At 45.5% G+C, this 23,674-nt stretch overlaps 1 protein-coding gene across 1 annotated transcript in view; it reads left to right on the forward strand.

The window, feature by feature from the left end:
* WNK2 (WNK lysine deficient protein kinase 2) overlaps nt 1-23,674 on the forward strand; it is a 146,848-nt gene that overhangs the window by 67,255 nt on the left and 55,919 nt on the right. Inside the window, exons 10-18 of the mRNA XM_068974352.1 lie at nt 147-338; nt 1,953-2,498; nt 4,604-4,897; nt 5,468-5,517; nt 6,305-6,473; nt 6,560-6,676; nt 7,027-7,197; nt 7,468-7,513; nt 8,011-8,130. Coding sequence (XP_068830453.1) covers nt 147-338; nt 1,953-2,498; nt 4,604-4,897; nt 5,468-5,517; nt 6,305-6,473; nt 6,560-6,676; nt 7,027-7,197; nt 7,468-7,513; nt 8,011-8,130 — 1,705 coding nt within the window. The remainder of the gene's footprint in view (nt 1-146; nt 339-1,952; nt 2,499-4,603; nt 4,898-5,467; nt 5,518-6,304; nt 6,474-6,559; nt 6,677-7,026; nt 7,198-7,467; nt 7,514-8,010; nt 8,131-23,674) is intronic.

Raw genomic sequence — 23,674 nt, forward strand, 5'->3', positions numbered from 1 at the left:
AGAGTGGTCCTCTCAGATCTGTGTGTCCTGGGCCCCAGGCTGGATGCTTGACTGTGTGTCACTGTGGGTATGTGTGCATGTGTGTTATGTCTAAGTATATATCTCAGGAGGACATTGATCTAAGAGGAGCCCCTCTCTCTTCCTAGCCTTCTCTCCTGACCCAGCCGGTACCCTTGCCACAGGTCCTGGCCCCACAACCCGTGGGCCCTCTGCAGCCAGCGCCCTCCCACCTGCCTCCGTACCTGGCTCCAACCTCTCAGGTGGTGGCCCCTGCTCAGCTGAAGCCGCTCCAGATGCCTCCGGCGCCCCTGCAGCCACTTGCTCAAATCCCCCCACAGGTACCTCTCTGTCCCCTGCTCTCCAGCCTGGCCTGCTCCCCAAGCCTGGTTGGCCAGTCCTTGTCCTCAGGGCACGTGGGTGCCTCAAGAAACACTCCCTGGTGACAAGACAGCTGGGCTGGTGTGTTCTGCCTTTGACTTCTGCCCCAGATGCATCCAAGATTGGGAAAGGTTTAGTCCAGAGTTAGGCCAGAAGAGCCAGGATGGAGCTGTAAGCACAAAGCTTTGGTCACTGTTTTCTATGGAGCTACCTGAGGCTGTGTGGACCGTGGATTCTTGGGGGTCCAGTAGACAGCTGAGCAGCTTGCCAGCCGCAGAGATTGGACTGTCTTTGGGGGAGCATCATGTGACCAGTATCATGTGATAGCTCGTGGTTGATACTTGGATGCTCTTGCTCAGGCTAATGCTTTCGGTGCTCATGCATGTTTCTAGTGAATCTTGACCACAGGACGGCTTTCATTTCATGGGTCCCATTGTTGCGTGTTGGTGGGGCTAGGACGGGAAGTGCTTCTTTGTAGAGTGGATATGAGTGTTCCTACGGTTTGCAGGCACCCCTCAGAAGGTTCTTTCATGTCAGCTGTTGCCTGTCACCTGCCTTGTCCTCATCACTCCTACACTGGAGTCACTTTCAGCATCTAGTTAATCCAACACCTTGCTCCCAGCGGTCGTGGCATTTAGTAGCTTTTCAAATACACAGAGGTCAATTTGCATATTTTCTGTCTTATAATTGCACAGAGGTACATGTCGTGTGATGTGCATGTGTCTATAACCAGAAAGGCTTTAGTTTAGGACTGTCAGAGAATCTGCTGAAATGTTTCAAGTGCTAAATCCACCAGGTGTCTCCAGGATAGAAGACCAGACACAGAAGGTTCTGGAGCTTTGCTGTTGCGTCATGCTGCTCTCTCCCAGGCCGCATGGCGCAGGGGCATTCAGCCAGCGAGGAGAGGCTGGAAGATTTGCCTGTTTTGAGAAAACTTGTTGAAGAATTTGGGCTCATTGTGAATTTACACAGATTGGAGGGAATCAACCAAAGTAATTTCAGATATTTGGAGCCAGCCTGGTAGCTCGGACAGTCCTGGTACTTCTGAATGAGAACATGCCAAAGCTGGGTATCTGATGGTCACTGTTATGACCCCTAGTATCCTTGCAGTAACCAAGGAGAGTGGGCTAGCCTGAGACTCTCTGAGGTGGTGCTAAATGGGGGCTGTCTGGAAGGTTGTGTCTATATCCCACATCCTTCTAAGGCCTCCTGTCTTTCCTTCTGTTTGAGTGTCGTACGTACTTGGTTTTGTTTAAATTGGGTTTATGTTTTGGTTCCCTTCCACAGCAGCTACATGAAAACTCTCTTGGGGGCAGAAGCTGGGGGTGATGTGGACCCTCTCACCCCGTGCAGTGTGCCGCCGGCAGGGCCCAGTCCTGGTGGGGCAATGTGGACCCTCTCACCCCGTGCAGTGTGCCGCCGGCAGGGCCCAGTCCTGGTGGGGCGATGTGGACCCTCTCACCCCGTGCAGTGTGCCGCCGGCAGGGCCCAGTCCTGGTGGGGCGATGTGGACCCTCACGCCATGCAGTGTGCCGCCGGCAGGGCCCAGTCCTGATGAGCTTGTTCTCTTTCAGATGCCTCCACTTCCTGTGGTCCCCCCCATCGCTCCGCTGGCCACAGTTGACAGCCTCCCCGCAGCCCTTGCTGACCTGCCAGCCACCAGTGGGCCCACCGTGCCTCCCCCGTCTCAGTATTTCTCTCCAGCTGTCATCTTGCCAAGCCTCCCGCTCAGTGCCACCGCTGCTCCCCTGCCTGCATCGCCGGCTCTGCCTCTGCAGACAGTCAAGCTGCCTCACCCTGCTGGGGCACCGCTGGCTGTGCCATGCCGGACCATCGTGCCAAATGTGGCGGCGACTGCCACCGCCATCCCTCTGCTGGCTGTGGCCCCACAGGGTGTGGCCACCCTGTCCATTCACCCCACTGTGGCCCAACTCCCGGCGCAGCCCGTGTACCCAGCGGCCTTTCCGCAGATGGTGCCCAGCGACGTCCCGCCTTCTCCCCTCCACACAGCGCAGACTGTGCAGGCTGCCGCTCCCCAGCCGACACCCCCCGTGCTGCCACAGCCCCACCAGCCAAGTGTTGCCCGCCTCCCGGAGCAGGCTGCCAGTGCTGGAAGCCAGGTAACCCACCTGCTGGCCAGGGCCCATCCTTCAGGCGCTGGGAGACCCCTTAGCACATAAGGGGCTCACAGATCTCTGCTCCTTCTCAGGATCTTCACCCGGGTAGCAGAGTGGGAATGGATAAGCAGGCAGCACTGTCCCATGACTGCAGTGTCTCACCCAGTGTGGGGAATATCTAATGTTTCCTCTCACTTCTCAGCATGTGTTAGGAGCCTTGGGGACTGGGGTGACTAAAAGCTTCACTGTTGGTTCCTTCCCAGGTGTTGGAGGAGCTGTCTGTGGGGGCGGAGGGTCCCTGGCCATGCTGGGCATTGTGGCATCTGCCCGCACATACATACAGTTGGCAGTCTTGGTACAGCCACGTCAGCCCCTCCATGGGTGCTGGAGAGGCTACACTGCTTATCTTGTTACCTGCCAAAGGAAAGTAGGTGGACAGCCCCCATCTCTGCAGTCAGCAAATGAGGAAAATGGGGTTCTGATGGGGTCTGTTGGTGATGACCTGGGCCGTGTTGGGTGTACATGGGCCACTGGTCCCAAGGATGTCATCTCAGAGCCAGGTGAGGGCCATGGGCAGCTTGTTGGGCTGCCAGTGAAGGGACACGCCCCTTGCTGGCTGGGAGGACCTCCCTGTGGCTCCACACACCTGCACAGCCCATGCACATTTTGTAACTCTAAGCCTGTTACCGAGCCTCCTGTGTGGAGAGGAGCTGGCCTAGGGCTCTCGTCTTAGGGGCAGGGATCTCACCTGGGCATCCTCTTACCTAGGGAGCCTCTTACCTAGGGATCCTCCTTGGCTCTAAGCCTCAATGGCCATGTGCCAGTGGGCATGTCCTTTGCCTTTTAAGCTCAGGCTCCTGCCCTTTTGATTTTGTTGTGAGGAATCATACTGAAAGTGTGCTACAGGGCCAGGTGTCCCCCTAACTCATTTTGCACTGAATCCATTCTAGAATGAGGCACTGTCATAAGTATGCATGGATTCTCCTGGATGTTTGTTCCTGATTTCGAGAAGGGGTTTGTATTTCAAGAAAGAAGGGGTGACTTTCCATTGCCCAGTAGGCTGGTGCTTGTTTCAAAACCAGCGTGAGGAGGCCTGTCGTCAGTCCAGTGCCCTGACTGAGCGACCACCTCCCTGATCTCTTACTTGGAGTAACACTGACTCAGGGCTCAGGGTCATTTGGGGAGAGCCAAGGGCTGAGTGGAGGCCTGGGGGTATGTGGTATCATTGCTGGGCCTGTGTCTTGTGCCCTGTGCTGGCCCAGCACACTGCTGACACTGGGTCGTCTGCTTAGCTAGCGACTGGAGAAGGTGTGGGTGCTTAGAGGTCACTGCCCAGGCCTGGTGGCCTCCCTGTGGTCTTGCCAACAGAGGGTCTGGAGTTTACTGATGAGCTAGGCTGGCTGCCCAGAGGCTTCCCTGTGCCAAGGGAAGAGACTCCCCTGGAGGCTGGGGCATCTGTCCAGGAGAGAAAGTTCCACAGCTAGGCGCTGTGGAACCACGTGTCTGATCAGTCTCATACTTGTAGGCCCTGTAGCAGGTCATTCCCATTCCCAACCTCAACCCCAAACTGGGGCCCTTTCAGGCCGTGGCTCTCCTTCAACCTGTTTTAGCCTCTCTCCTGAAAGCCTTTAAAGAGGGAACAGGAGGGAATCTGGCCCAGTTTCTAAGTCACCCCATGGAAGGCTGAGGTCCGCAGCCCCTCTTGCTCGCAGCTGGGATTGGAACACAGGCTTTGACCTGACAGGAGGCTGGGGTGGAGTAGCATGGTGATCTGGCCTTGTAGGGTGGTGGCAGGGAGCCCAGAGAGGTGCTAAGTGTGTGCCGCACTTCCAGCTTCTCAGCCTGACAACAGCTGGAGGTTCATGGATGAAGTGCGGTTTTAGGTTTGATTTTATACACATGGGGACATGAGAGTGTCTTGCCCTTGGTGTTGCTAAGTCTGCATACACGCATGCTGTGATTTGTCTGTGGGGTGTGGCTGGGTGGGGAGGTTCGTCCTCATCACCTGCTCACCCCCTTGGGTGATGGAAGCGCCTGCTTTGGTCCAGGACCCTCAGGGGAGGCGATGGCCCACACCCCAGTCGCATCCCTGTTGCCTGTGTCCTTAGATCCTGCTTGGCCACCCGCCTGCATATGCTGTGGATGTCACCACCCAGGTCGCCACAGTGCCCGCGCCTGCCGCCGTTCTCTCCCCACCTCTGCCGGAAGTGCTGTTGCCTCCTGCCCCCGAGCTCCTGCCTCAGCTCCCTGGCTCTCTGGCCCCCACAGTGATGGCGGCTCCTCAGAGCATGCCTGTCCAGACCGCTGCTCTCCTGCCGCCTGCTAACTTGCCGCTGCCCAGTGGGCCTGGGATCCCTGGTCCCTGCCCGACCGTTCAGCTGACGGTGGAGCCAGCCCCCGAGGTGTGTGGCCCTCCCCTAGAGGCTCAGCCCCCAGTCCGTCACCCTGATTCCTGACCCCAGCGTCACTGCAGCCCTCCTGTGCTGTGACCTTGCAGCTCAGCTCCAGAAGTCAGGAATACCCTCAGGAAGGTGGAAGTGTGTGTCCAGGGACAACCACAGGTGCTGTTCTTCTCCCTCTGCTGTCCCTGGATGGATTTTCCTTAATCACACATCCAGCTGGAGACCCTGATTTTTACACATGAATTCAGAGTGCTTTTCTTGGAGGCGATGGGAAGAACCTGTGATAATTCTTCCTGGGCCATGTGCTCCCTCGTAGGGATGATCAAAGTGGGTTAGCATGTTTGGAAAGGAGGTGGCCCCAGCTTATAGGAATCGGCTTGGCTCTAAGTGTTAAACATAAAATCCCTGCCATAAAATCACTCCTGCCAGCCTGCACGTGATTTGCTCCCTGCAGTCAGAAGGGAGTGGGTGGCGGGCTGGGCGGTGATGGTGGGGAGACGGCAGACTGCACGCGGCTGTGTCGCAGGGGAATGAATGTGACCTGGCCTCCTTTCCATGGTTTTATTTCAGGAGCAGGCCTCGCAGGACAAGCAGCCCAGCCTCCCTCAGAGCTGTGAGAGGTAATGGCACACTTTGCCCTCGTATGTCAGAGCTTCTAACAACGTCGCCCATTTCCAAGCCTGACCTGGGGGAGCCTCAGGGAGCTGCTCTGGGGGGTGTGTCAGTGCTGGCTGTTGTTTGGTAGTCAGATACTCCCACTTGTATTCCGGGTCCTGGTGCTGGTGTGCTGTGCCGAGGGCAGGGAGAGGCTGTGGATGGAGAGTCACCAGGTCTGGGGACAGTGGAAGGCTGGGAGAGCAGGGCAGAGTCCGGCCCACATCCCACGACTCCCAGCACCTCAGGCGTGGCCAGTGTTGCATTTAGGGAGGGAGCTGGTTACAGGAAGTGATCTTGTGTCCCACCCTTCTGGTCATGCCAGCACCAAGCTCAGTGCTCTGCAAACTCTGCTCAAATGCCACAGTAGCTCCACCTTGTTGACATGTTCCCATTGCTGTTCAACAGATGGGGGAACCAAGGCATTGGGGTGGGTTGTGTCTTAATCCTGACATACACTGTGAGCCGATTAAGTGTGATTCACAGGTCAGGAGCTGAAAAGACTTAGGTCCTGGGTCAGAAAGGTCATATGCTCCGTATGACCTCATCACCGTCCGGACAGATATTACAGGGTGAGGAGGGGCAGTGGGCTCAGGGTCCCACTGTTGTGCATGGCCAGCTTTAGACCCTCTGGGTTTTCCACCTAGCACACCCAGACAGTAAAGCTTCTGTTGGTTTTCTGGGAAGCCAAGTTTCCCACATGAGGCAGGCTGGGTTCCCCTGGGTGCTGTAACATTCTTGGTTTTCATGTAGCTATGGAGGCTCTGACGTCCCTTCTGGAAGAGAGATGAGTGACAGCTGCGAAGGTGCATTTGGTGGGGGAAAGCTGGAAGGCAAGGCCGCCCGGAAACATCACCGCAGGTCCACGCGTGTGCGCTCCCGCCAGGAGAGGGCCAGTCGGCCCCGACTGACCATCCTGAATGTGAGTAGCCAGGCAGAGCAGGCTGGCAAGACAGGGCAGGCTGGGCACGGTGTCCTCCCTGGTCTCACTGCCTGAGTATCCTTTAGGTGTGCAACACGGGTGACAAGATGGTGGAGTGCCAGTTGGAGACGCACAACCACAAGATGGTGACGTTCAAGTTTGACCTGGATGGGGACGCGCCTGACGAGATCGCTACCTACATGGTGAGGCTATTGTCTTGCCTGGTCAGATGAGCCCATAGCTCTTCCCCTGGGACTGTGAGGCTATCTCCTTGTGTCCTTGGGCACATGCATGCCAGCCCCATCGAGGGGAGTACTGGTTGCCCACCTCTGCCAGTGGCTGCCTCTTGGAGATAGCACTGGCCCATCACCTGGAGGCCTGCTGTGGCTTCTTGCTGAACTGTGTAGCCCTGATGTTGGTAACTGAGCTCAGTGGCCGTGTCTCCCCTCTTGACTTAGTCCAGAGTAGAAACCAAATGAATCCATCAGTGAAGATGCTGTGTGGCCAGTGGCCTGAGGCACAGCCCCACCAGCAGGGCTGATGTGTTTTGCAGGTAGAGCACGACTTCATCCTGCAGGCCGAGCGGGAGACGTTCATTGAGCAGATGAAGGATGTCATGGACAAAGCAGAGGATATGCTCAGTGAGGACACGGATGTGGACCGTGCCTCCGACCCCGGGGTGAGCCCGCCACACCTCAGCACCTGTGGCCTGGGTGCTGGGGAGGTAAGTCCCCCTTATGAGGTCCTGGGAGGCTCTGGGCCTGCTTATACCCCAGCTCCAGGCTCTGCAAGTACAGCGCTGTGATGTGGCCTGTTAGAGGAACCTGTGTGCCATGCAATGTGGGATGAGGTGGCCAGGAGGGTAGACGCCTTCTATCCAGTTAGAAATGTCCGAGCTTTTGAGGCCTCTCAGATGATTTGAGACAGTGTTGTGCTCTGAAGGAAGTTTTTGTTCCACGCAGTCGGCTGAGTTCTGATCCTTTACCTCTTTCAGGAGAATCGCCAATCCCAAGCAAACGCCCCAGTGTACCAGCAAAATGGTACGTCTCCCTTCATGGCTGTCCCTGCCGATCAGACATGCATTTGGAGGAGTCATGTCTGCCATTGCACTTTCTCTGCTCCCAGTAGGCATTTGATAAGGGCCCCCCACTGAGCATATTGTAAGGGGTTTTGGCCATCACACTGGGGGGTTGCTGGAGTGTATGGTGAGCATGTCCCCATCTGGGGACAGCTCCCCTTTCTGAAGAGCCATGTCTGGTCTGGGTGGGGACTGAGCATAGTGTGGACTCACTGCCCTGCTGGTCCCCTAGCCAGCATTACCGCTTCACTGATGTACTTCAGGTGACCTTGGAAATATAAGCCCTTGCTGGGGAGACTTGTGAGAGCCTCTAATGCCAGTGAGGAGCCCCCTCAGTGGGCTGTACATCCTCCCCACTGGTGTGAGATGAATTCCTTAAATCCCCATTTGACAGATCTGATATTGGCAGGGAGGGGTCACCTACTCACTCTCACCAGCTGTTTTTGTCCTGCCTCTTAGTCCTGCACACTGGGAAGAGGTGGTTTATCATCTGTCCGGTGGCCGAGCACCCAGCAGTAGAGGCCCCCGAATCTTCACCCCCACTTCCTCTGAGCTCCCTGCAGCCAGACACCAGCCAAGGTATGAGCAGCCAGAACTCCCGACCCTTCCTACTTGATAATTCTGTCTGTCTCCTGTGTATTGCTCCACATTGTCTCATGGTCCTCAGCCTGACTTTACTTGTGCTCATGTTTTGCCAGCATGTGCTGTGTGCCAAACAAAGTGCAAAAGCCCCACCCTGCATTGTTACCCCAAAGCCCAGAGCAGTCTGTGGGGCTGTGTCCTTGTCTGTATCTCTGTGCCAGTTGCCCACCAAATAAGTGAAGTCGAGGTGGCACTCAGACTTGGGCCTGTCAGTTACCTTCACAGTGCAGGTGAGGCCCTTGCCCTTTCCTACCAGTGTTTTTGCAGGAAAAATTCTCAAGGAAAATCAGAAAACATTTTGATATGAACAAGAATGAAAATATATTAAAATGTGTGAGGTGCAGCTGAAACAGTAATTAAAGGGAAATTTATAGCAGTAAATGTTTAGAGGAAGAAAGAGGTCTCAAATCAATAACCCAAGTTTTCACCTTGAGAAGTTAGGAAAAAGTAGAAAATCCAAAGCAAACAGAAGGAAAGAAATAAAGGTAAGAGCAGAAATCAATGACATTTGAGACAAAACAGTAGAAAAAACAATGAAACCAAAAATGGATTCTTTGAAAAAAATAAAAATGTTTGGTCTCTTGTAAGACTGACAAAGAAAAAGACACAAAATACCATTATCAGGAAAAAAGGGAGACATCACTATAGACCCTGCATTAAGAGATGCTGATCATGTAATCATAGTCATGGACTATTTTGAACAAACCTACACACATTTATTTGACGCCTTAGTTGAAACAAACTAACTCTATGAAAGCCGCAAACTACTAAAACTCATCCAGGATGGAATAGATAACCTGAATACTCCTATACCTATTAACAAGATTGAATTAGCATCAAAAATATCTCCCAGATAGTTTCATTGTTGAATTCTATGGAACATTTTAAAAAGGAAATAACACCAATTCTACAGACTCATCCAGAAAATTGAAGAGAAAGGAACACTTTTCAAATCATTTTATGAAGCCAGCATTGCCCTTATATCAAAACTATATAAAGGCAGTACCACAAAAAAAAAAAAAAAAGAGTGACAGACACTTTTATCTATTTTATCTGATATCCTAATCTTTCAAGTATATAGAAGGGGAAAAAAAAAACTCAGTAAAATGTTAAAAAGTCAAATCTAGCAATATAAAAAGAATATGCCATAACAAAGCATAGTATATCCTAGGAAGGCAATATTCAAGAATCAACTAATTCACCATATTGATGTCAAAGGGAATCTCATTTCCTTACAAAAGGAAAGGTACACAATCATATCAACTGATACAGAAAAAGTATTTGACAAAAAACAACACCCATTCATGATAAAAATGCTCAGCAAGCTAGGGATAAATGGAAAATCCTCAACTCGATAAAGGGCATCTACAGAAAACTAACAGCTAACATCATGTTTAGTGATGAAAAGCAAAATGTGTTTTCCCTAAGATGGGGATCAAGGCATAGATGTTTAATCTCTCTATTTCTAGTCAACGTCACACTAGAAATATTAGATTCCAGATGAACAAGAAACAGAAATAAAAGCCATGTGGATTGAGGACTTCACTGGTAGTCCAGTGGGTGGAAATCCGTGTGCCAGGGCAGGGGACCCAAGTTCAGTCCCTGTTCTGGGAAGATTCCACTTGCCACTAGGCTACTAGGCCCATGCACAACAGCCACTGAAACCCAGGTGGCCTAGAGCCCATGCTCTGCAACAAGAGAAGCCACTGCAATGAGAAGCCCATGCCTGCAACTACAGGGCAGCCTCCACTCGCAGAACTAGAGAAAACCCGTGTGCAGCATAAGTCTGGCTATGCTGCCATAGCCAAAACAAATTTTTAAAGTCATGTGGAGTGAAAAGGAAGAAATGAAACCGTCTCTGCAGCTAGTATGATTTTATGTGGAAAAAATTCACAGGCATTCTAAACAGAAACAACTCTGAGAACCAATGAGAGAGTTTAGCAAGATCATAGGATATGTAGTCAACAACAAAAATAGCTATGTTTCTATATGCTGACAGTGAACAATTAAGAATAATATTTTGAAAGAATACTATTTACAGTAGCTAAAAAAAGATACATAGCTTTAAATTTAACAAAACATACAGAATCTGTGTAGTGAAAACTATAAAGTAATGATGAAATGGATTAGAGATGAGCTAAATAAATGGAGAAGCATACTGTGTTTATGAATTAGAAGATTCAGCCTTAAAAATGTTGATTTTTAAAGATTTCAGCAGTTCTTCCCAAAATGTTATATAGATCTAATAGAATGCCAATAAAAATTCAAATGGTAATTTTTGCAGATACAGACAGGCTGACTCTAAAATTTATATGGAAATACAAAGGTGTAGCTAAAGCAGTTTTGAAAAAGGCAGATGAAGTTGGAAGCATCATCAGTTCAGTTCAGTTCAGTTCAGTCGCTCAGTCGTGTTCGACTCTTTGCAACCCCGTGAATCGCAGCACGCCAGGCTTCCCTGTCCATCACCATCTCCCAGAGTTCACTCAGACTCATGTCCATCGAGTCCGTGATGCCATCCAGCCATCTCATCCTGGGTCGTCCCCTTCTCCTCCTGCCCCCAATCTCTCCCAGCATCAGAGTCTTTTCCAATGAGTCAGCTCTTCGTATGAGGTGTCCAAAGTACTGGAGCTTCAGCTTTAGCATCATTCCTTGCAAAGAAATCCCAGGGTTGATCTCCTTCAGAATGGACTGGTTAGATCTCCTTGCAGTCCAAGGGACTCTCAAGAGTCTTCTCCAACACCACTGTTCAAACGCATTAATTCTTCAGCTCTCAGCCTTCTTCACAGTCCAACTCTCACATTCATACATGACCACTGGAAAAACCATAGCCTTGACTAGACGGACCTTAGTTGTCAAAGTAATGTCTCTGCTTTTGAATATACTATCAAGGTTGGTCATAACTTTTCTTCCAAGGAGTAAGCGTCTTTTAATTTCATGGCTGCAGTCACCATCTGCAGTGATGTGGGAGCCAAAAAAATAAAGTCTGACACTGTTTCTACTGTTTCCCCATCTATTTCCCATGAAGTGATGGGACCAGATGCCATCATACTACTCAAAATTAAGACATTATAATGTTACAGTAACCTAGAAAGTATAGTATCGACAAAAGAATTGACGCATAGATCAATTGACACATAGTGAAAAAGAATATAAAGCCCAGAAATATATCCATAGAAATATAGCCATTTGATTTTTTGACAAGGATGCAAAAGCAATTTTATGTAGAAAGGATAGTCTTTTCAACAAATGGTGTTGAACTAGTTGCTCATCCACCTGCAATAATTGAACTTTGACCTATGCCTGACATCTTTATACAAAAATTAACTAAAAAGTCATTGTGTATCCAAACATAAAATATAAAGCTGTATTATAATTTTTGGAGAAGGACTTTTGTGGCCTGTGCCGAGGGAGTCTTTAGATCTAACACCAAAAGCATAATGCATAAAAGAAGAATGGATAAATCAGACATCATCAAAGTCAATTCTTTTGTGCTATGAAAACCACTGTTAAGAGAATGAAAAGACGATTTACACACTGGCAGAAAATAATTGCAAGTTACATATTCAGCTTAGTATTTGTTCACAAAATAAATAAAGTACTCTCAAAACTCCTAAGAAAACAGCTCAACTGAAAAATGGACAATGGACTGGAACAGACACTTCCTAAAGAGAATATAAGGATGGCAGTTAAGCACATTTAAAAAAAATTAATGTCATTGACTACCAGGGAAATGCAAATAAAAGCCATAGTGAGGGATCATCACACACTTGTGAGATTGGCTAAGCTAACAATACTGAGTTTTGTGTGGATATGGAGCAACTGGATCTCTCATGCTAGTGGGAATGCAAAATGGTACAGATATTCTGGAAAATATTTAGTTGGATATTTTAAAAATCAAAGATATACTCAGTATATGACACAACGATTTCACTGCTCAATCTTTACCAAGGAGAAATAAAAAATTCATGTTTACTAAACACTTATATGTAAATAGTTATAGCAGTTCATGTGCATAATTGCCCAAACTGGAAACAACCTAAATATCCTGCAGTGGGCGATTGGAAAAACAGATTATCATGCTTTGAGAAAGAAACAAACAATTGGCACATGCAACAGCATGGGTGAACCCCAAAGGCATACTGAGTGAAGGGAATCTGTCTCCAAAAGCTGCATACTGGATAATCCTATTTTTAATGACATCCTCAAAAAAAACTGTAGATATCAGATCAGTGTTTCCAAGGATTTAGAGATAGGGGGAGAATGTGATTATAAAGGGATAATAACACAAGGAAGTTTTTTAGGGATGATTGAATTGCTATGCATTATGGTAGTAATTATATGGATATATGTATGCTAAAGTTCTCAGAATTTTGCAGCTAAAGAAGTCCATTTTACTGTATGATAACTTAAAAAGTGAAAAAAAAATTTACATATATTGAAAGAAAGTGAAAAGGCAGAGGAACCAGAGATCAAATTGCGAACATCTGCTGGATCATCAAAAAAGCAAGAGAGTTCCAGAAAAACATCTATTTCTGCTTTATTGACTATGCCAAAGCATTTGACTGTGTGGATCACAATAAACTGTGGAAAATTCTTCAACAGATGGGAATGCCAGACCACCTGACCTGCCTCTTGAGAAACCTATATGCAGGTCAGGAAGCAACAGTTAGAACTGGACATGGAACAACAGACTGGTTCCAAATAGAAAAAGGAGTCTGTCAAGGCTGTATATTGTCACCCTGCTTATTTAACTTATATGCAGGGTACATCATGAGAAATGCTGGACTGGAAGAAGCACAAGCTGGAATCAAGATTGCTGGGAGAAATATCAATAACCTCAGATATGCAGATGACACCACCCTTATGGCAGAAAGTGAAGAGAAACTAAAAAGCCTCTTGATGAAAGTGAAAGAGGAGAGTGAAAAAGTTGGCTTAAAGCTCAACATTCAGAAAACGAAGATCATGGCATCTGATCCCATCACTTCATGGCAAATAGATGGGGAAACAGTGTCAGACTTTATTTTTTAGGGCTCCAAAATCACAGCAGATGATGACTGCAGCCATGAAATTAAAAGACGCTTACTCCTTGGAAGAAAAGTTATGATCAACCTAGATAGCATATTCAAAACCAGAGACATTACTTTGCCAACAAAGGTCTATCTAGTCAAGGCTGTGGTTTTCCCAGTGGTCCTATATGGATGTGAGAGTTGGAGGTGAAGAAAGCTGAGTGCTGAAGAATTGATGCTTTTGGACTGTGGCGTTGGAGAAGACTCTTGAGAGTCCCTTGGACTGCAAGGAGATCTAACCAGTCCATTCTGAAGGAGATCAGCCCTGGGATTTCTTTGGAGGGAATGATGCTGAAGCTGAAACTCCAGTACTTTGGCTACCTCATGCGAAGAGTTGACTCATTGGAAAAGACTCTGATGCTGGGAGGGATTGGGGGCAGAAGAAGGGGACAACAGAGGATGAGATGGCTGGATGGCATCACTGACTCGATGGACAAGTCTGAGTGAACTCCGGGAGTTGGTGATGGACAGGGAGGCCTGGCATGCTGCGATTCATGGGGTCGCAAAGAGTCAGACACGACTGAGTGACTGAACGGAGCTGAACTGATGTAACCTGGCAGATAATGAGGCAAGATAGCATGAAAGAAAAGCAGCAACAAGAACAGATAACAAAAGAGATCCTCAGACTTTTACTTTAGGTCACATTGGATAACAGGCACTGGATTTATTTTCCCTTAAAACAACTGAAAAGCATGCAAAATATATGGAAGTATGTTTTTTTAAAGACTTTGAACATAAAGGAGTGACTGACATCGATTCCTGCAAGACTGGAAAAACTTGATGATCATTTCAGCTGACTGCACTAAGAAAGTTTTCACAGTCCCAGAGCAGGGAGGGAGGGACCCAGGTAGAGCTCAGCAGATTTCCTGTAATGAGGAGACTGACCTGAGAGTCTTGGGAAGCCCAGGGGCAAGAGTTTGTGGGTGGAGTTTTGGAGAGGAGAGAGCACAAAGAGGAAAGTCTCTGGATTGACAGAGGATTCCTTTTGATTATTTTGCAGAGTACTGTGTGTGAGGAAACTAGCTGATGCCAGGAAATGAACCACTCCAAAGAATCAGAGGGAATGCTACTATAACTCATAGTATGGGAATGTCTGTTCCTACCAGTTAGCTGGAAGGACTTATAATTCAAGGGCCATTGGGTAGAGGACTGACAAGGGCCTTGCCTCTGTCATGGAGAATAATTAGCCCTAAATTAATATTTGTTCTCGTCCTGCTGAACAGATCTTAAGAGCAAGATATCAAAAGATCAAGCCAGAGTAGCTTAACTGCATCCCATAGCAAAGAATGTTATTAGGAATACAAACTCATACAGCACCTAAGAAGGCAAGTTTTACATTGTCTGATATCCAACTGAAATTATCAAGCAGGACAGTATGAGGAAAATTCCTTATTTCCCATAGCTGACAAAGCTATCAGAATTAGCAGACAACATTAATACAGTTAATTACAGCTGTATTCCATATGTCCAAAAACCTATACGAAAGAGATATAATTTATCATATTGATAAAGTAGTAAAGAAGCAGTCCATAAGATTATTAAATAAATGCAGAAAAGGAATTTCACAAAATTCAACAACTACAGGTATCCTCTGCAAACTCTCCATGAACCATGTAGAGTTAAATCTGATAAGATATCTGTAAGACTGTTCAGTAAGAACCTCAAAACAATGTGGATGGAAGCTAAAGACCTAAAGAAGTACCCTATTCTCAGGTCAGAAGACACAATGTTACTACGGTTTTAATTCTCTCTCACTTGATCAACAGATTTTATGCAGCTGCCACCAGAATCCCAAAAGTTTTTTTCTAGCAGTTGAAAAGCTGTGAAAATGTAAAAGCCATTGGAATTTGGAAGTAAAAGAAACAGATTGCAATGCTAACACTAGCTGATTTCAAGAATTATTATAAAATCATAGTGATCAAGACAGTGCGGTGTTGTTGGTAGTGTTATTTGGTCACTTGAGGCATGTCCAGTTCTTTGCAACCGCATGGACTGTAGCACATCAGGCTTCTCTGTCCTCTACTGTCTCTCAGAGTTTGCTCAAATTCATGCCCATCGAGTCAGTGATGGCTGTTTCACCATCTTATCCTCTCCCACCCCCTCCTCCTTTTTCCTTAAATCTTTCCCAGCATCAAGGTCTTTTCTATTGAGTCAAATCTTTGCATCAGGTGGCCAAAGTATTGGAGCTTCAGCATAGTCCTTCCAGTGAATATTCAGGTTGATTTCCTTTAGGATTGATTGCTTTGATCTCCCTGCTGTCCAAGGGATTTTCAAGAGTCTTCTCCAGCACCACAATTCAAAAGCATCTGTTCTTCGGTGCTCAGCCTTCTTTATCATCCAACTCTCACATCCATCCATGACTACTAGAAAAAAACCATAGCTTGGACTTACATGGAGCTTTGTCAGCAAAATGATATCTCTGCTTTTTAATATGCTGTCTAGGTTTTTCATAGCTTTCCTTCTAAGGGGAAAGCGTCTTTTAATTTCATGGCTGCAGTCACTGTTGGCAGTGATTTTGGACCCCAAGAAAATAAAGTTGCCATGAAGTGATGGGACCAGATGCCATGATCTTAGTTTTTTGAATGTTAAGTTTCAAGCCAGTTTTTTTGCTCTCCTCTTTCACCCTCATCAAGAGGCTCTTTAGTTCCTCTTTGCCTTCTTCCATTAGAGTGGTATCATCTGCTTATCTGAGATTGTTGGTATTTCTGCTGGCAGTGTTGATTCCAGCTTGTGATTCATCCAGCCAGGCATTTCGCATGATGTACATGTGAAATGATGTACATGTGCATGATGTACTCTGCATATAAGTTAAATAAGCAGGGTGACAATATGCAGGCTGACATACTCCTTTCCTAATTTTGAACCAGTCATGTTAGTTCTATGTTCGATTCTAACTGTTGCTTCTTGACCTGCATACAGGTTTCTCAGGAGACAGGTTAGGTGGTCTGGTATTTCCATTTCTTTAAGAATTTTCCACAGTTTGTTCCAATCCACACAGTCAGAGGCTTTAACGTAGTTAGTGAAGCAGAGAGATATTATTTTTCTGGAACTCCGTTGCTTTCTCTATGATCCAACGAATGTTGGCAATTTGATCTCTGGTTCCTCTGCCTTTTTTAAACCTAGCTTGTACATCTGGAAGTTCTTGGTTTACATACTGCTAAAGCCTAGCTTGAAGGATTTTGAGCATAACCTTGCTATTATGTGAAATGAGTGCAATTGTACAGCAGTTTGAACACTCTTTGGTATTGCCCTTCTTAGGGATTGAGATGAAAACTGACCTTTTCCAGTCCTGTGGTCACTGCTGAGTTTTCCAAATTTGCTGACATACTGAGTGCAGCACTTTAACTGCATCATCTTTTAAGATTTTAAATATCTCCACCAGCTTTGTTTGTAGTGATGCTTCCTAAGGCCCACTTGACTTCACACTCCAGAATGTCAGCTCTAGGTGAGTGACATGATGTTATTGTGGTTATCTGGTTCTTTCAGAGCTTTTTCGTATAGTTCTTCTGTGTATTCTTGCCACCTCTTCCTAATCTCTTGTGCTTCTGTTAGGTCCTTAACTTTTCTGTCCTTTATTGTGCCCATCCTTACATGAAATACTCCCTTGATATCTCCAATTTTCTTGAAAAGATCTCTGGTCTTTCCCATCCTATTGTTTTCCTCTACTTCTTTGCATTGTTCATTTATGAACAGGAGAGTTCTTATTTCTCCTTATTATTCTCTGAAACTCTGCATTCAGTTGGGTGTATCTTTCCCTTTCTCCTTTGCCTTTTGCTTCTCTTCTTTCTTCAGCTATTGTAAGCCTCCATAGACAACCACTTAACCTTTTTATTCTTTGGGATGGTTTGGGTCACTGCCTCATTCACAGTGATACTAACTTTCATCCATCGTTATTCAGGCACTCTGTCTACCAGATCTAATCCCTTGAATCTACTCATCACCTCCACAGTATAATCATAAGGGATTTGATTTAGGTCGTACCTGAATGGCCTAAATAGTTTTCCCTACTTTCTTCAATTTAAGCCTGAATTTTGCAATAAGGAGCTGATGATCTGAGCCATAGTCAGCTCCAGGTCTTGTTTTTGCTGATTGTATAGAGCTTGTCCATCTTTGACTGCAAATAATATAATAAGCCTGATTTCAGTATTGACCACCTGGTGATGTCTGTGTAAACAGTCTTGTGTTGTTGGAAGAGGGTGTTTGCTATGACCAATGCATTCTCTTGGTAAAACTCTATTAGCCTTTGCCCTGCTTTGTTTTGTACTCCACCACTAAACTTGCCTGTTACTCTAGGCATCTCTTGACTTCCTACTTTTGCATTCCAGTCCTTTATGATGAAAAGGACATCTTTTTTTGGTGTTAGCTCTAAAAGGTCTTGTGGGTCTTCACAGAACTTTTCAACTTCAGCTTCTTCAGTGTTAGTGGTTGGGACACAGACTTTGATTACCCTGGTGTTGAATGGTTTGCCTTGGAAAGGAACTGAGATCTTTCTGTCATTTTTGAGGTTTCACCCAAATACTGCAGTTTGGACTCTTCTGTTGGCTATGAGGGCTACTCCATTTCTTCTAAGGAATTCTTTCTCACAGTAGTAGATGTAATGGTCATCTAAATTAAATTCGCCTATTCTCATCCATTTTAGTTCACTGGTTCCTAAGATGTCAGTGTTCACTCTTGCCATCTCCTGCTTGACCACATCCAGTTTACTGTAATTCATGGACCTAACATTCCAGGTTCCTTTGCAATATTGTTCTTTGCAGCATCAGACTTTGCTTTCACTACCAGATGCATCCACAGCTGGGCATTGTTTCTGCTTTGGCCCATCCACTTCATTCTTTCTGGAGCTATTAATAATTGCACTTCACTCTTCCCCAGTAGCATATTGGACACCTTCCAACCTAGGGGTTGCTCATCTTCTGGTGTCATATCTTTTTGCCTTTTCATACTGTCCGTGGGGTTTTCCATGCAAGAAACCACTCCAGAATATTGGAGTGGGTTGCCATTTCCTTTTCCAGTGGACTGCATTTTGTCCAGAAGTCTTCACTATGACCCACCCATCTTGGATGGCCCTGTACAACATGGCTCATAGCTTCATTGAGTTACTCAAGTTACTCATGACGAGACTATAATCCATGAAGGGGTGGTATTGGAGTAATTATAGGTAAATAGCATAAAGAGAAGACAGAGAGACACTTAGTCTTTTATAAGCATATAAAGGACATTCAATGAAGAGAGAACAGGTTTTTCTAGTCTTGGAATAATTGATCATTCATATGTGAAAAATGAATATTAATCCATACTTAACACCATATAAAAAAACCAACTCAAAATGTCATGTAACCCTAAATGTAAAACTGAAAACTGTGAAACTTATGGTAGGAAACACAGGAGAATGTTTGTGTGACTTTGGGTTAGGAAATGCTGGTATCCTCAAAGTGCGAAGGAAAGTAAACATAAACCTTGAATCTCTACCTGGTGGTTAGCATGCTACATAAATTAAGATGAGATAAAAATGAAAAGGATTTAATACCTGCATATTGCAAATGTAAGATGTGATATTTTTGGGCTAAACCACAGTGATGCCAGATGGAAGGTCAGAAATACAGGAAGGAATAAAAGTAATGGAATTATAAAACATAGACCAGTCAAAAGGAGTGTTAACTGTTTAAAAACAGTGTCTTCAGAGATTTGAAATATATTTGTTTTGCTAAAATATGTGAAAGTAAGGGCATGTTTACCAGGGGAAGGGAATTGTACTCAAAGGGCTCCTGCATTCTTGCATTGTTAGAGAAGAGAGCCAAAATCAAGAATGTATACTGTAGTCTATAGAATACTCTTTTGAGAATTGTAAAGTAGTAGATAACTTTCACAGTCATGGGGGAGGGGTAGAGTAGGGAAGAATTTTTTGGAAACAAAACGCAAGGAAGAAGAGAAAAAGCAACATTGAACATGATGAAAATATAGGAAATCATTTGTAAGGTGGTAGTCTTAACCCTAGTAGATGAGTAATTAAATGTAAATGAAATAAATATCAAACTTTGTCAAATGTGAAAAAAGAGAACAAACTAATAACAAACTAAGACGTAAGACTACAAATGGTGACGAGTAAAGAAATGAAAAATAAAGCATGCTAATACCTAAAGAAGGCTAGAGTATATTGTTGTTGTTTTTTTTCTTTTGTGGAGTGGGCAGAGCCATGGGCCATGTAGGATCTTCCTTCCCTATGTTCTTGCATGCTAAGTTGCTTACTCATGTCCTACTCTGTGATCCTGTGGGCTAGAGCCTGTCAGGCTCCTCTGTCCATGGAGATTCTCCAGGCAAGAATACTGGAGTGGGTTGTCATACCCTACTCCAGGGGATTGTCCTGACCCAGGGGTTGAAGCCATTGTCTCCTGCAGCTCCTGAACTGCTGGCAGATTCTTTACCCCTGAGCCACCAGGGAAGCCCCTTAGTTTCCTGACCAAGGATCAAACCTGTGCCCCTTGCAGTGGAAGTGCAGTCTTAATCACTGGACTGTCAGGAAAGTCCCTTAGAATAGATCTTTTATATCAGACAAATGGACAAAAAAGTAATGATGAAAGATTCAGTTCTCCTGGAAGATCAAATAACTCTATATGTCTTCAATAACGCAGCCTCAAAATATATGAGGCAAAAATTAATAGAAATAAATGAAAAAAATCATCATGAGAGTTTTAACTTTTCAAATGGGAAGACAAAAATCAATTCAGAATATAAAGGATTTAGACAGTAGAATTAGCAGTTTTGTTTCATATGTAGGACACTCAATAGGTGAAGAATGCCAATTTTTTCAAGTACACAAAGGATATTTTAAAATTAGCTATATACAGGACACAAAGCTAATTTCAAATTTAAAAGGATCGAAATCATTCAATGCATGTTCTTTAACTACAGTTGGCAGTAAGCTAGAATTGAAAAACAAGAAGATACCTGAAGTCTCCACAATTTGACAGTTAGGAAATGGGTTTATCTCATGAAGCAACAAAAAAATTATAATGTAAGTTGTGAAACTATTCTAAATAATAATGATACGAAAATCATGCAAATGAAACATTAATTATCAAAATGTGTGGAATGCAGCTAAAACTATATTTTGCAGAAATTTTACCGTCTCAAATGCACATTTTAGAAAGGAGAAAAGATTAGAAACAATCAAAATATATCCACTGTAAAAAGTTAGAGAAGAGAAAATTGAATGCAATTAAAAGGAAGAAATAAAACAAAAACATGAATTAATGAAATACAAAATAAATATACAATAGAGTATCAGTTCAGTTCAGTTGCTCAGTTGTGTCCAACTCTGCAACCCCATGAACTGCAGCATTCCAGGCCTTCCTGTCCATTACCAGCTCCTGGAGTCGACCCAAACCCATGTCCATTGAGTCAGTGATGCCATCCAACCATCTCATCCTCTGTCATCCCCTTCTCTTCTTGCCCTCAATTTTTCCCAGCATCAAGGTCTTTTTCAGTGAGGCAGCGCTTCACATCAGGTGGCCAAAGTATTCAAGTTTCAGCTTCAACATCAGTCCTTCCAATGAATACTCAGGACCGATCTCCTTTAGGATGGACTAGTTGGATCTCCTTGCAGTCTAAGGGACTCTCAAGAGTCTTCTCCAAGACCACAGTTCAAAAGCATCAATTCTTCTGCGCTCAGCTTTCTTCACAGTCCAACTCTCACATCCATACATGACCACAGGAAAAACCATAGCCTTGACTAGACAGACCTTTGTTGACAAAGTAATGTCTCTGCTTTTTAATATGCTTTCTAGGTTGGTCATAACTTTCCTTCCAAGGAGTAAGTGTCTTTTAATTTCATGGCTGCAATCACCATCTACAGTGATTTTGGAGCCAAGAAAAATAAAGTCAGCCACTGTTTCTACTGTTTCCACATCTATTTCCCTTGAAATGATGGGACCAGATGCCATGATCTTCATTTTGTGAATGTTGAGCTTTAAGCCAACATTTTCACTCTCCTCTTTGGCTTTCATCAAGAGGCTTTTTAGTTCTTCACTTTCTGGCATAAGGGTGGTGTCTTCTGCATATCTGAGGTTATTGATATTTCTCCTGGCAATCTTGATTCCAGCTTGTGCTTCTTCCAGTCCAGCATTTCTCATGGTGTACTCCGCATATAAGTGAAATAAGCAGGGTGACAATATACAGCCTTGACGTACTTCTTTTCCTATTTGGAACCAGTCTGTTGTTCCATGTCCAGTTCTAACTGTTGCTTCCTGACCTGCATACAGATTTCTCAAGAGGCAGGTCAAGTGGTCTGGTATTCCCATCTCTTGAAGAATTTTCCACAGTTTATTGTGATCCACACAGTCAAAGGCTTTGGCATAGTCAGTAAAGCAGAAATAGATGTTTTTCTGGAACTCTCTTGCTTTTTCAGTGATCCAGCAGATGTTGGCAATTTGATCTCTGGTTCCTCTGCCTTTTCTAAAACCAGCTTGAACATCTGGAAGTTCACAGTTCACGTGTTGTTGAAGCCTGACTTGGGGAATTTTAAGCATCACTTTACTAGCATGTGAGTTGAGTGCAATTGTGCAGTAGTTTGAGTGTTCTTTGGCATTGTCTTTCTTTGGGATTGGAATGAAAACTGACCTTTTCCAGTCCTGTGACCACTGCTGAGTTTTCCAAATTTGCTGGCATATTGAGTGTAGCACTTTCACAGCATCATCTTTCAGGATTTGAAATAGCTCAACTGGGATTCCATTACCTCCACTAGCTTTGTTCATATATAGAGTATCAACAAAGCTTAAAGTTGTTTCTTTGATTTGGCAAAAAAAAAACTGGTGAGCCATTGGTGAGACTGACTCTAGGAAAGAGAGAAGGCACAGTCAATATCAGGAATGAAAAAGGGACATTGCTACAATCTGGCAAATTTATGTCCTGGAGAAATACAACTTACCACACTTCTTACTAACATAAGAAGAAATAAAATCTGAAGAGTGCCATAAATGTTAAAAAGTTGAATAATTAAAAACCTCACATTTATATTTTGTGATCAGAAGATTGCTGGAACAGCTTCAGTATATAGTCTTCCAGATTCAAATATAGGCAGGAGAGTTATCACTTTTCAGAAGGATTCAGAAGTTCTGAGCCTAACTCCACTATGCAGAACTAAAGCAGTCATGTGACCAGGTGGCTGGAATGCACAGACCGACCTGTTCCCAAGTTATATGCACATTCCTGGACTTGAAAATAAGGAAAGCTGTTCCCTGGAGGAAATTTAAGAGTGCTGCTGCATGAGGGAAGGGATAAATGCTATATCGTCAAACCAGAAAGTTGTTCATGATAGTGAGAATGGTGGACTCACTCAAATGTTGGAAAAGAGGTAATAATTGTTGAGAAGAAAAAAAAGGACGAAAGGTTCTTGTGAGATGTGGAAAACTCTGCCCAGATTAAAAAATCAGATTGAAATAGACCCTCAGAGGATAATAGTGGTGGAGTGATGTCAGCAAGATTGCAGAGCAGGAAATATCAGCATCTGTCCTCACATAAAAACAACAGTTGGACATCGATACATAAATGGAAGTGGCTGTGGGATGGCTCAGAAATCCAGTTAAGAACCTGTGTTAACACAGTGGAGCAGAAATGAAGAATTAATGAACAGAAAGGATTAGGGGGAATCAGCTGAGATGGCAGATGAGATGGCAAGGAACAAAAAAGATCGAGGTATCTGTATCAGCTACACAGCTTGTGCCATCATGGTCCCCAGTGGCCAGGTCTGTGAAGGACTCTGTTAGCCTTTGTGGCTAAGGACCTCTACCGCCCCCATGGCAGCTGCAACTTCCCCACAGCTTTCACAGCAGAGGAACCTGTAGTGATAGTGGGCATGGGCCCCAGTTGCCTACTCCACAGAGAACACTGGGTGCTTTCACCATGGAGTTAACCAGCCCAGCAGCCATCACCAGCCAGCACCATTACCAGCAGCCTTCACCACCACAAGACACCCTAAGGAGAGAGATGCTGCTGCACCTTATTCTTCCCTCCCCAGAAGAAGCTGCTGGTCTGCTGCCCTGGGGCCACGACTGCCGGCTGCCTCCCTCAACCCTGTGCATACCCCAGACCCCAGAACCCTGGCTGTTGTGGTGGCACCCATGCTTCATATCCCAGCTGCATGTTAGCTGCATATTCATGCACCTGAGATGCTGGAGCCACCACCATTGTGAGCCAGTCAGCACACCAGAACCTGAAGCCACCATCCCTCTGTGAGCGCCTGCACTCCAGACCTCTTCTGTGTCTCTGTGCCATCAGCAGCTATACATCAGACACCTGTGTTACCACTGCCAGGAGAGTGTCCACAGGCTGGATCCAATGCTAAGAGGTAGCCCTTCAGCAATAAAATCCCCATGGGAAAAAAAGGATCAGAAGGTGCCCACAAACTCACTGTTGTAGAC

The sequence above is a fragment of the Capricornis sumatraensis genome, chromosome 6 (genome assembly GCF_032405125.1).
Source record: "Capricornis sumatraensis isolate serow.1 chromosome 6, serow.2, whole genome shotgun sequence".
Lineage (NCBI taxonomy): Eukaryota > Metazoa > Chordata > Mammalia > Artiodactyla > Bovidae > Capricornis > Capricornis sumatraensis.